Source organism: Pelobates fuscus, chromosome 10 (genome assembly GCF_036172605.1).
Source record: "Pelobates fuscus isolate aPelFus1 chromosome 10, aPelFus1.pri, whole genome shotgun sequence".
NCBI classification, from domain to species: Eukaryota; Metazoa; Chordata; class Amphibia; order Anura; family Pelobatidae; genus Pelobates; species Pelobates fuscus.
The window spans coordinates 7693665-7707629 of NC_086326.1; the positions used below are offsets into that span (position 1 = coordinate 7693665).

The window sequence follows — 13965 nt, forward strand, 5'->3', positions numbered from 1 at the left end:
AAGTCTGTTTGTTACAGTAATAACGCGAGGATAAGCATTCTGTGTGAATTTGTAACTTTAAGCATGGTTTTAAAATGAACCCTTTGAATGCCAGAGGGTAGAATAAGGCAACCAAGACCTTAACTGAAAAATGTAACTCTGCTAGTCTCCCCCAATTTCTAAATCCAAGTTCAGGCAACACAAATTCCGGATACTGTCCCTTCATCACTCGTATAACTAGTGTTCACAGCATAAAACCATGCCACGTTCCACATATATCAACCGCTGAACACCGAGTGGATATAACTGGATGAAAACAGACTTTACTGTTCTATAACCTGCTGCACCATCTCACATTCAAAGGGTTAAAAAAAGACTCACGTTATCCGAAGCCCACAAGCAGCTCAGAAAGTTCAAACTGCTCATTCACAACGTGATTTTTGCTTACTGTAACTATAATTTCATGTCTGATTTCCTTTTCAGTAGGTTTTTCTGTTCTTTATAATTTACATGATTTTGTTATTTTCTTTGTTTTTCTATTTCCCTCTTGTTTTGTTTTCTGTCTTTTATTTGTATTGACTCTTCTCATTGAGAGGCACTGAGCCATCCAGCGGCAGGAATTCCCCTCTCCCTTTACGACCCGACAGTCGCCCTCTAACACCAACTTACGCCCAGGTCCCTAAACATTTCCATGTTCCAGGTAGGAGCTGTGTGTGTCTCCGTGTCCTGTCCACGTAGAATGTAGCCACGTAATCTGTTTTGTGTTCGTTGTCTCTACGTGTCTCGTTGGGGATTATTTTTGTCTGGCGTTTTCGGGGGTGCTGTTGCGCTATCTGTCTCCACATTCTTGCACCCAGGTGTTAATTAAAACCCTTTCAAACAACTCGAGCTATATTGTCAGCCAGGCACACGTTTTATGGTCTCTTCTTTTATTTGTTTTTATGATGTTTCATTTATCTATAACAATACCTTACTGTGCTATAAATGTATTGTTTTAGTAATTTAACTTCATTCCTTAAATATAAAGTCATGGGCCAGTCCGCATTGATGGCTCGTTTAAGCAGTTTAGCCACAAACAAAATTGGCTCATTCAGAAATTCTGGGCGTTGGTTTTGCTGAAGGCTGATTTAAGAAACCTAAGAAACCATTATTTTATATCAATTAAATTATAGTTTTATTATTGTGATGGATATGCATGTTTGGACTGGCAGTGTCTGCCCTAGAAGAGGATATTGTTAACATGCCGTCAGATTAGGAAGCAACTTTTAAACATCTCAAACCTGTTTAAATTTACATTTGTGTTTCTAATGTTGCGGGATAACTCTTTGAATATATACATTTTTTGGTTAATCTGGGTTATGTAGTTTGGGTGTGAGGTGATATAGAGACTGATTTACCGGAAGACTATATGAACGACATCAAATGTTTAACTACATACACTTCTATTAAAGTAACACTCCACTGTTTGAGGGCTGGGTGTCTCTCTGATGATGGAGTGCTTGGTGGGGCCGTGTCTACCTGAGACAGAGCAACATCTGTCTGGGGGGGCGTGTCTATCTGAGCGAGAGCTACATCTGTCTAGGGGGGCCGTGTCTACCTGTGAGAGAGCTACACTGTCTAGGGGGGCCATGTCTACCTGAGAGAGAGCTACATCTGTCTTTAGGGGGGGGGAGCGTGTATCTGAGAGAGAGCTATATCTATCTAGGGGGACTGTGTCTATATGGGAGAGAGCTACATCTGTCTAGGGGGGCCATGTCTACCTGGGAGAGAGAGCTACATCTGTCTGGGGTGCGGGGAGGGGGGGGGGGTGTATCTGAGAGAGAGCTACATCTGTCGGGGGGGGGAGCATGTATCTGAGAGAGAGCTATACCTATCTAGGGGGCTGTGTCTATCTGAGAGAGGGCTACATCTGTCTAGGCGTGCCATGTCTATCTTAGAGAGAGCTACGACTGTCTAGGGGGGCCATGTCTATCTGAGAGAGGGCTATGTCTGTAAGGGGGGGTTGTGTCTATCTGACAGAGGGCTATGTCTGTAAGGGGAGGCTGCAAGCTCTGTGTGTGTAAGTTCCACTTTCGTTTCTCTGTGAAGTACTATCATAAATCATTGTCTTGACAATTAAGACTGTGTTAGCCATTGGGAGATGTTTTTACATTACCATATTGTATTGCATACTATGTTATACTGAATATTCATTGATTATTATCACGCATGTTACATATTATTATTTAAATTGTCACAATAAATTGTATCTATTTTTATAACAAATTGTGATTTTATTTATATGGAATACATTTCACTTACACGATAACGATCTTTGGGATCTGAGAATTGAAATAGTGGGCAATTCTCAACTGTTTACTATTATTATCCCATAAATATCCCACATAAGTTCCATGCTTTAAGACATTATAGTGGTAAATAAGGGAACCACCTGCGGTTACACTATGTCTGTAAGGGGAGGTTGTGTCTATTTGAGAGAGGGCTATGTCTGTAAAGGGGGGTCGTGTCTATCTGAGAGAGGGCTATGTCTGTAAAGGGAGATGGTGTCTATCTGAGAGAGGGATGCGTCTGGATAGGGGGCTGTGTCTATCTGAGAGAGGGCTGTGTCTATCTGAGAGAGGGCTATGTCTGTAAAGGGGGGTCGTGTCTATCTGAGAGAGGGCTATGTCTGTAAAGGGAGATGGGGTCTATCTGAGAGAGGGATGCGTCTGGATAGGGGGCTGTGTCTATCTGAGAGAGGGCTGTGTCTATCTGAGAGAGGGCTATGTCTGTAAAGGGGGGTAGTGTCTATCTGAGAGAGGGCTATGTCTGTAAAGGGGGGTCGTGTCTATCTGAGAGAGGGCTATGTCTGTAAAGGGGGGCCGTGTCTATCTGAGAGAGGGCTATGTCTGTAAAGGGAGGCCGTGTCTATCTGAGAGAGGGCTATGTCTGTAAGGAGGGGGATTATGTCTATCTGAGAGAGGGCTATGTCTGTATAGGGGGGCGTGTCTATCTGAGAGAGGGATACGTCTGTATAGGGGATTATGTCTATCTGAGAGAGGGCTATGTCTGTATAGGGGGGCGTGTCTATCTGAGAGAGGGATACGTCTGTATAGGGGGGCGTGTCTATCTGAGAGAGGGCTATGTCTGTATAGGGGGGCGTGTCTATCTGAGAGAGGGATACGTCTGTATAGGGGGCTGTGTCTATCTGAGAGAGGGATACGTCTGTATAGGGGGGCGTGTCTATCTGAGAGAGGGATAGGTCTGTATAGGGGGGCGTGTCTATCTGAGAGAGGGATACGTCTGTATAGGGGGCTGTGTCTATCTGAGAGAGGGCTATGTCTGTATAGGGGGGCGTGTCTATCTGAGAGAGGGATACGTCTGTATAGGGGGCTGTGTCTATCTGAGAGAGGGCTATGTCTGTATAGGGGGCTGTGTCTATCTGAGAGAGGGATACGTCTGTATAGGGGGCTGTGTCTATCTGAGAGAGGGATACGTCTGTATAGGGGGCTGTGTCTATCTGAGAGAGGGATACGTCTGTATAGGGGGGCGTGTCTATCTGAGAGAGGGATACGTCTGTATAGGGGGCTGTGTCTATCTGAGAGAGGGATACGTCTGTATAGGGGGGCGTGTCTATCTGAGAGAGGGATACGTCTGTATAGGGGGCTGTGTCTATCTGAGAGAGGGATACGTCTGTATAGGGGGCTGTGTCTATCTGAGAGAGGGATACGTCTGTATAGGGGGCTGTGTCTATCTGAGAGAGGGATACGTCTGTATAGGGGGCTGTGTCTATCTGAGAGAGGGATACGTCTGTATAGGGGGCTGTGTCTATCTGAGAGAGGGATACGTCTGTATAGGGGGCTGTGTCTATCTGAGAGAGGGATACGTCTGTATAGGGGGCTGTGTCTATCTGAGAGAGGGATACGTCTGTATAGGGGGCTGTGTCTATCTGAGAGAGGGATAAGTCTGTATAGGGGGCTGTGTCTATCTGAGAGAGGGCTATGTCTGTAAAGGGGGGTCGTGTCTATCTGAGAGAGGGATACGTCTGTATAGGGGGCTGTGTCTATCTGAGAGAGGGATACGTCTGTATAGGGGGCTGTGTCTATCTGAGAGAGGGATACGTCTGTATAGGGGGCTGTGTCTATCTGAGAGAGGGATACGTCTGTATAGGGGGCTGTGTCTATCTGAGAGAGGGATACGTCTGTATAGGGGGCTGTGTCTATCTGAGAGAGGGCTATGTCTGTAAAGGGGGGTCGTGTCTATCTGAGAGAGGGATACGTCTGTATAGGGGGCTGTGTCTATCTGAGAGAGGGATACGTCTGTATAGGGGGCTGTGTCTATCTGAGAGAGGGATACGTCTGTATAGGGGGCTGTGTCTATCTGAGAGAGGGATACGTCTGTATAGGGGGCTGTGTCTATCTGAGAGAGGGATACGTCTGTATAGGGGGCTGTGTCTATCTGAGAGAGGGATACGTCTGTATAGGGGGGCGTGTCTATCTGAGAGAGGGATACGTCTGTATAGGGGGCTGTGTCTATCTGAGAGAGGGATACGTCTGTATAGGGGGCTGTGTCTATCTGAGAGAGGGATACGTCTGTATAGGGGGCTGTGTCTATCTGAGAGAGGGATACGTCTGTATAGGGGGCTGTGTCTATCTGAGAGAGGGATACGTCTGTATAGGGGGCTGTGTCTATCTGAGAGAGGGATACGTCTGTATAGGGGGCTGTGTCTATCTGAGAGAGGGATACGTCTGTATAGGGGGCTGTGTCTATCTGAGAGAGGGATACGTCTGTATAGGGGGCTGTGTCTATCTGAGAGAGGGATACGTCTGTATAGGGGGCTGTGTCTATCTGAGAGAGGGCTATGTCTGTAAAGGGGGGTCGTGTCTATCTGAGAGAGGGATACGTCTGTATAGGGGGCTGTGTCTATCTGAGAGAGGGATACGTCTGTATAGGGGGCTGTGTCTATCTGAGAGAGGGATACGTCTGTATAGGGGGCTGTGTCTATCTGAGAGAGGGATACGTCTGTATAGGGGGCTGTGTCTATCTGAGAGAGGGATACGTCTGTATAGGGGGCTGTGTCTATCTGAGAGAGGGCTATGTCTGTAAAGGGGGGTCGTGTCTATCTGAGAGAGGGATACGTCTGTATAGGGGGCTGTGTCTATCTGAGAGAGGGATACGTCTGTATAGGGGGCTGTGTCTATCTGAGAGAGGGATACGTCTGTATAGGGGGCTGTGTCTATCTGAGAGAGGGATACGTCTGTATAGGGGGCTGTGTCTATCTGAGAGAGGGATACGTCTGTATAGGGGGGCTGTGTCTATCTGAGAGAGGGCTATGTCTGTAAAGGGGGGTCGTGTCTATCTGAGACTGGACTACAATTATCATAGTCATGAATTGTATCAAAGCGGATTCTGTTATTTCCCCAATTTGTTTTATTTGGAGTGAGTTTTTATATTGATCACATATGACTAGCAGTCACTGCGAGTCAGATCCTTTGTTCCTTTCATCAGATGTTTCAAGCAATGTCTTCTCTAAACAACATCTGGGAATTAGAAAGCTAAAGAATATAATGGTTAATACGTAGGAAACGGCCTGTTGATTGAAGAAGTGATCGAACTGGGAACGTTTTGATAATGCAGAGATGTGAAAGGTTGGGCATGACTCGTTTTCCAGCCTGTATTACAATCAAACTATGTCACGGCTAAATGTATCAGTTCTGTCCTAAGAACTTTCATTATTCTCCAAATATATATCAGCTGACGAATCGGTGTCCGTTATAAAGAGACCTTCATTAAACCCTGATTTTGTGTAAAGTTTCTGATTTCAGCTGCCAATAGACTCTGGGGGATTTCTCAAAGTTCGCAAACTGGGGTAATCACCATGGAAACCAGTGGAATCAGCAAGCACATTGCATGGTGATTGCTCCGTTTTTGCATGTTCCTCTGCCTTCATACTAAACCATTTACAGACTGACGGCAGGGAGCTCCGTACTCCGTATCGGTGCAATCAGTGCTCATGGTTTGTGGACCTTTTATCTGTCACACCTATTCTCACAGGTAAAACCAGCAGAATGAATCTAGATCGAAATGTCTAGAGAAACATTTATAGAGGATTCTGGTTTTATTCTTGAAACGCTATGTTTTGTGTTACTGGAAGAAAATAAGGCTTTTTTTAATGTTTTAATTCAGTGATTATCTGCGTTTTAAGATTGAATGAGGGGAAGAATGACTAGTTAGTGAAGTCTCACTCGTTAGCAAACTCCAAGGAATTCAATGTGATCAGCAGGAAGCATGCCTTGGTTTCCATGGTAATTGCGCCACGTTAATCTTTTCCACCATACAATCCACGTGTCGCGCCACGTTCTGTATTCTGTACACACTTTAAGTTGTTTTAGTCTCAGATCCTTTAATGTGTCTGCTGTGAGGGTCTAATCTCACTGTCATTGTCTGGGGTCCCTCATCCATTGTCATGTAACTATCTCCCTGTCTTAGCCCGCTGACCGCTCCCTTTACTAACTAATTGTGTTTTCTTTCCACAGACCAGGGCATCAACATGTACCGGAAGCCTCCCATCTACAAACAGCACGGTAAATGCCATAAATTGGCGATTCTCTCTACCTTTCCTCCATGCCCTTTGGCAATGCCTCAGCCTCAATGCATGCGCACCGTAACAGGGATAAGGCAGCCTGGGTTCTCCAACTCATAACATCCTCAGCCATCCTTTGATAAACTCCCTGACTGCTTGCTCCTATTGCTGTATGGCGGTCTTTCTGCACAGTCAGAACTGGCCCATGCGTGTTAGCCGAGGGAGGAAGTGAATTGCTAGATTGCTGCTTCATCCAGCTACAAATGTTGTCGTAAGACATCCTAGACCTTTACAGAGCAGATACCAGTATTGTTAGTTTATTTCCTACTGGGACTGTAGCTTTAAATATGTTACACAAGGGGTTTATTTATTAACAAAAACAGCAAACAAACCAACACCGTTACGCAGTGTTAATATCGTGTAAATTACTTAACTCCAATCAATCTGTAGCCTCCCAGGATCGTTATCCACCCAAAACGATCTTTATATATGCATAGAACCACAAACAGAAATGGGATACGGCTGTACAGTCTATAGAGAGAACATATAAAGAAAAAACAATAGTGTAATACAGTATATACAGTGAGTAGTGCACTTTAAATGGATGCACTCACGAGATGGTAGAAATAGAAGAGCATTCAAAGGTGCCTCCCCAGGAAATATGGGGGGATACTGGTTTCCCTTGTTAATGTCGAGCAGCCAATGGGACACAGGACTCCAGATGAGTAGTGGTAGAAAAAATTAGTAATTTTATTTTCTTTAAAAAGGTGAAATAACACCATAGAAATAAAATTTAAAAATGCAGCAATAGGTCCAACGCGTTTCGTTCAATACAAGAACTTCATCAGGGACCGCACAATAAAAGAAATCACCAACAATATTACAGATTGTAAAAAATACATCCTGATTGTAAAAAATACAGTATATACTGGATTACACTATTGTTTTTTCTTTATATGTTCTCTCTATAGACTATATAGCCGTATCCGATTTCTGTTTGTGGTTCTATGTTTATTTATTAAGACGGTAATTGGAGGAAATCAAAGAATTTGCAGATTTTAGCCTAAAATAGGTCAACAGGAAAAATCATCCAACTCTGCTGTTTAGACCTCAAATCAGCCATTCCCAAATCAGTTGTAATCGATTTACATTTAGAGAATAACCCCCATAGGATTTTGGCAGAGGGTACCTGCAATGAATTTGGGAAGCATTTAGCTTGTAAATAAAACTCATATATATACACGTGTTGCGCGTAGCACATATTAACAAAACAGGACTGGCCAAAAGGTAGATTTCCAGATGTTGCCGAACTACGACTGCCATGACGCTTTGCCAGATGTTATAATGTTCTACAACATCTGTGGACACCTGTTCTGGGCATTTACCGTTATTGGTGTGAAATGGGTGGTCACAAATTCCTCATCCTTCATCTTCATCAGAAAATACAGGGTATTCCAAATAGAAAATCCTCTCCTTTGCACATCAGTTATCCATCTGCTTTGTTATCCTTTCATTTGTCTGTAATCCTGTCTTGTTTTGTTTTGTGATATGTCTTATGTCCCCCCCCTAAAATGGGAACATTTAACCCGTGATGCCATCACGTGACACTCAGTAAGTACTGTCCGAAGTCCTGCTTTTGTAATTCTAAAAAAAAAAAAAAATGCTAAGAAGACTTCTGTTAGGCTGCACGTAGTCCCTCCTGCAGATACATCCACAGCTTTCCTATAATATTACAGCTATGAGATGGTCACAGACCTAGGCCATTGTCCGAAACATCCCTGACCTGCCAAACGTGCATGTACTTTCAAATACCACCACAAGAGGGCAGTGTAACACTGAGTTAAAACAGCTCAAAATAAAATATTACTTTGCCTTTATCGACATTATTGTAGTCCTCAAGTTGATACATTTAACGTAAACCCAAACCTTTACCAATTGAACATTAAAATGGTTTGGGTTTTTTATACTCACGTTTTATAATAAAGTGCATATGACAATTCTGCAAAGGTTCGAAGACAAACAAATAAAACAGGAATAACAGTCCCAAATAAGATGATTGCAGCGGCCCTTAATGATCAAATCTACTCTGTGTGTCTATGTATGTAAGTGTACATAGATAATAATAATCTACTCTGTGTGTCTATGTATGTAAATGTAAATAGATAATAATAATAATCTACTCTGTGTGTCTATGTATGTAAATGTACATAGATAATAATAATAATATACTCTGTGTGTCTATGTATGTAAGTGTACATAGATAATAATAATAATAATAATCTACTCTGTGTGTCTATGTATGTAAGTGTACATAGATAATAATAATCTACTCTGTGTGTCTATGTATGTTAATGTACATAGATAATAATATACTCTGTGTGTCTATGTATGTAAGTGTACATAGATAATAATAATAATATACTCTGTGTGTCTATGTATGTAAGTGTACATAGATAATAATAATAATCTACTCTGTGTGTCTATGTATGTAAATGTACATCGATGATAATAATAATATACTCTGTGTGTCTATGTATGTAAGTGTACATAGATAATAATAATAATCTACTCTGTGTGTCTATGTATGTAAATGTACATAGATAATAATAATAATATACTCTGTGTGTCTATGTATGTAAGTGTACATAGATAATAATAATAATCTACTCTGTGTGTCTATGTATGTAAGTGTACATAGATAATAATAATAATCTACTCTGTGTGTCTATGTATGTAAATGTACATAGATAATAATAATATACTCTGTGTGTCTATGTATGTAAGTGTACATAGATAATAATAATAATCTACTCTGTGTGTCTATGTATGTAAGTGTACATAGATAATAATAATAATCTACTCTGTGTGTCTATGTATGTAAATGTACATCGATGATAATAATAATATACTCTGTGTGTCTATGTATGTAAGTGTACATAGATAATAATAATAATCTACTCTGTGTGTCTATGTATGTAAATGTACATAGATAATAATAATAATATACTCTGTGTGTCTATGTATGTAAGTGTACATAGATAATAATAATAATCTACTCTGTGTGTCTATGTATGTAAGTGTACATAGATAATAATAATAATCTACTCTGTGTGTCTATGTATGTAAATGTACATAGATAATAATAACATACTCTGTGTGTCTATGTATGTAAATGTACATCGATAATAATAATAATCTACTCTGTGTGTCTATGTATGTAAATGTACATAGATAATAATAACATACTCTGTGTGTCTATGTATGTAAATGTACATAGATAATAATAATAATCTACTCTGTGTGTCTATGTATGTAAGTGTACATAGATAGTAATAATATACTCTGTGTGTCTATGTATGTAAATGTAAATAGATAATAAGAAAATAATTAAACTCTAAATATTTTACAGTTCTAAATTTATATCCTGCATTATTAAATATATATTTCATAGATTTTACCCGGGCCTTTTTTTGGTTTGGTCTGTTAAAGTGTCCCTGCAGATCACATGCACAGTTTTCCGATTATTGAGCCATTATGGTGCAAACAATTTGCAGATCTGCAATTTACTGCCTAGAACGTATAAAGTAGGATGTTCTCATCACTGGTAACTTGCCTAGAATCCACTATTTCTGATTCCCTGCTTGATATCTCTCCTGTCTGCTCTCCTTACGGCACTAATCTCTGCGGGTGTGTACTGTGCTGAGCAATGCATGCCCCTTTTTCATGGAATTAATATTAATCATGCTTTGGATCCTGGTGCATCAGGAAAAGCTTTGGGACAGGAAAATTTTCATTTTTAGAGCTAGCCAGTATATAATGTTAAAGATATGCAGAAAAATACACCAAAAGCTAATGCCATCTATGTCTCCAGGCTAAGGTAGCTGATATCCACTAAATACGCCCACAGAATATAACGGATATACACCTCCGAATCTGGTGTTGATTCGAATTTACTACAATCACTCTCTGGCGGACTGTGTATAAAGCCATTATCTATATTTTAAGTAATGCCTTTCAATATAATTTTACCAGTCAGCCCTGTATAAGATATAGCCACGTTCTATAGGTGTTCTATATTGAGATATGAGAATATTTGCATCGTTTCATCTAGTTTGCGTCCGCTCCAGTGAACTCGGGTCGTTATTGAGAATGTCTAGTTATCTGTATGGACGGACACTTCCCACAACACAGAATATCATTGCTTGAGACCCCCCACCCCCATATTCATTTAATAGATACCCACATTTGTAGATATTTGGGTGAGAGAGAAAGACTCTGCTTTTCCTGGTGTGGAAGGATCATTTGGTGCAATGCAGAAAGCATTGGGTGACATCCTGGTTGTTCCTGTATTGGGAATGATGTTTGCATGATTTACCCACTCAAACTATCCGCTAAATTACAACATAATTCCACTCAGATCCGTCTGCCTTAGCAGCAACGGCCAGCAACTCCGAGGATATCATCAAGTCCTCCAAATTCCCAGCCGCGCACCCTCCGGGACCCAACGAAGTCCCAAAGATTGAGACAGACCATTGGCCAGGCCCTCCATCCCTTGCTGCCATAGGTATGCCAACGAGTCTCCTCCCAATGACATTCCTTAGAGAATTCTGGCAGTAAATGTATCAATAAATATTAACCTGCTCTGTCGCTTTAAACCTGTAATGAGATCTGAATACCATGGCCACATTTTAAGGCCACACACAGCCAGACTCCATGTCTAAATGGATCATTAACTTAATATGTGAATTTACTACAGTTATTTCAGTCTTTACAGACTTTTTACACCGTTTAAAACATAGCTTTCCGCTACTGAAATGATTTTACAGTTATGGGTTTGCTTTAATTAATAGATTCTTAATGACACAAGTGATTAAAATCTCTCTAAACAATCGTGGTATGTGATCACTATATAAACAGGGCTATCCTGACGATAATCCCAACCCAGGTTTAAAATTGTATTTTACAACAAATGAATGTTTCCCTTCAACGTTTGTTTACCCTCTAAATGTCTATAAACGCTTGGTAACTTAATTACATTTTTATTTTTTCCCCTACATAAAATTATTTTATTTTTAGCATATTTTTATAATTTGTTCCGGTTTTCAATGTTTTAAAATAATATTAATAATTTTAAAAAATTATTAATATTGCAAACCATAACCACCTAGCTTGTTTTCCACCATGCGCGGCAGCGCTGTACAATAAACCTGGATCTTGGAAGGTATTTGAATTCTCATGGATGTGACAAAATCTACATGAGATTAGCCAATCCTAACGGCTTCCATCCAAATACTAATGAATTCGATAGAGAGTAAATCATAGTGTCTGTGATTTCCTGAATTCAGGGTCCGACTCCAGGAGACGATCAAGTGGGCGAGAGGAAGATGATGAAGAATTACAAAGGCGTCGGCAACTTCAGGAAGAACAACTTATGAAGGTAAGACGTTGGTTCAAAGGGTTTTAATTTCATTCAGTGTCCTGGTTCATGGGGTTTAAACCATAGTATTTGGGTACGGTTCGATCGGCCGGTATTAAACAGAAACAAACTTAATTCAATCTGCTTCTCTGCGTTTAAATCTCTTTATTTTCCTGAACACTTGAGTTTCCTAAAATACATCAAGCAGTAGGAACCGTTCTTTCTTATCTACGGCCGTCAAAATGGCAATCAGCGCAGTTCTGTTACAGTTAACAACAAATTTACCCACAATCCAGCAGTAAAACCAATCTCGCAGAAAGCAAACTGCAGAATTCATGCACACAGGGGATCAAAATGGCAGCTCCCCGACAGAGTGATCCGGCACAAGGAAGAAATGATAATACATGTAAATAGAGGAGAGTGGCAATGAAATGAAAAACAAACCATGACAGCGCCGCTTTAAAGGTAGTGTTTGATTTATAAAAACATTTATTGATTTAGAATCCGTTTAGACGCGGAACCATTATTTATTTACCGTAGCTCAAGGTTAACAGCGGGTTTAATGCCACCTGTCTCAGGGGAATCCGTTTCTCCCATGGTTTCCATGGTTATCGCAGGATCAGCCAAAGTGACTTTTACCTTCTTCAAATAATACCATTTATACAGACTACAAATTAGCAACAGTTTAGCCGGACAGCAAAGAACATTAGTGGATGTTTTATTCAATATAAATCAAAATAATGAATAAAATGTCAAACTTTTCCGAACTGGAGAGTAACTCGCTTCCTACAGTCCAGCAGTAAATAGGACACGTTCGGGATTTCCTGGTCTGTGTGCATTGTGTTTGCCAAATGGCTGTATAATATATAGATAATTTATATTCTGTCTGCTATCCCTGTGATCAGCTGCCTGGCCAATCAAAATATACAGACAGCACTGGCAATGGGTGATACCCAGATATACGTCATCTACTATTAAATCCTTTTGTAGCAAGCAGGAAACATCTAGTCATACGTGCTCGCAGCAGGAAAGCGTTTATGGCGAGTGCGTTTACCATGTCACATGATATCATATACATTTACACAGAGAATCAAGAATGGTAAATCTCGAATTCTGAGTCATACATATTAACCATGCTTTCACAGTATTTTTACATCTTTCTTTCAGAGAAGATTCTTATTAATTGTAACATTTCTCTCTGTTTTCTGTGTAGCTCAATTCAGGTCTGGGACAACTTATACTGAAAGAAGAAATGGAGAAAGAGAACAGAGAGAGAACGCACTCGGCTTCTCGATATGACTCCCCGCTTCTGTCGTGTAAGACACGTCCTTCATTAACCCTGTGTGTGCCAGTTTCATCAATATACGCAGATAGCTACCAGCTGGACATTTAGCAGTATGGACCAAGTGCCCATCTGCCAAAGAGCCTGGTGCTATTGCTGCCACCCACGTAACTGGAAATGTCAGTCTTGCTCATTAACAAGCAATGTTGGCAAAAGGGCCCTTTGCATTAGGGATGGAAACATTTCCTGTAAAAATTGTACTGTATCACTGGGGTGTGGTCTTCACCGGTAACACCAACAGGGCCGGCACCACCTTAACCCCTTAAGGACACATGACATGTCTGACTTGTCATGATTCCCTTTTATTCCAGAAGTTTGGTCCTTAAGGCAGGATAGGTGACCGTGGAAGGGGTAGGGGGGTTGCAAAATGCACCCTGCTGACTGTCCTATGCAGAAAGTGCTGTGGCTCTTTGTGGGCTGGTGACGAACTAAGATCTCCTTTACTGATCCATCGCAACCACAGCACGAGGGTCCAAAGCTCTTCCTAACGGCACAACCGTCGCGTGCAGACATTGTATATCCCGAGTCTAGCGAGACCCAGCACTATTACTAAAAATGACCTTGATTTCATATATATTTAAGATTTTCAAACGATTTAATATTATTCTGAAATCAATATATAAACAGTGGGACCTCGGTTTACAAATTTAATGCGTTCTCTGGGAC

General features: G+C 41.1%; 1 protein-coding gene across 1 annotated transcript in view; it reads left to right on the forward strand.

Annotated features, from left to right (window-relative positions):
* The window catches only part of ABLIM1 (actin binding LIM protein 1), a 207104-nt gene that overhangs the window by 177036 nt on the left and 16103 nt on the right, over positions 1–13965 (forward strand). The window contains exons 13-17 of the mRNA XM_063434108.1: positions 575–679; positions 6495–6542; positions 10959–11105; positions 11887–11978; positions 13171–13273. Coding sequence (XP_063290178.1) covers positions 575–679; positions 6495–6542; positions 10959–11105; positions 11887–11978; positions 13171–13273 — 495 coding nt within the window. The remainder of the gene's footprint in view (positions 1–574; positions 680–6494; positions 6543–10958; positions 11106–11886; positions 11979–13170; positions 13274–13965) is intronic.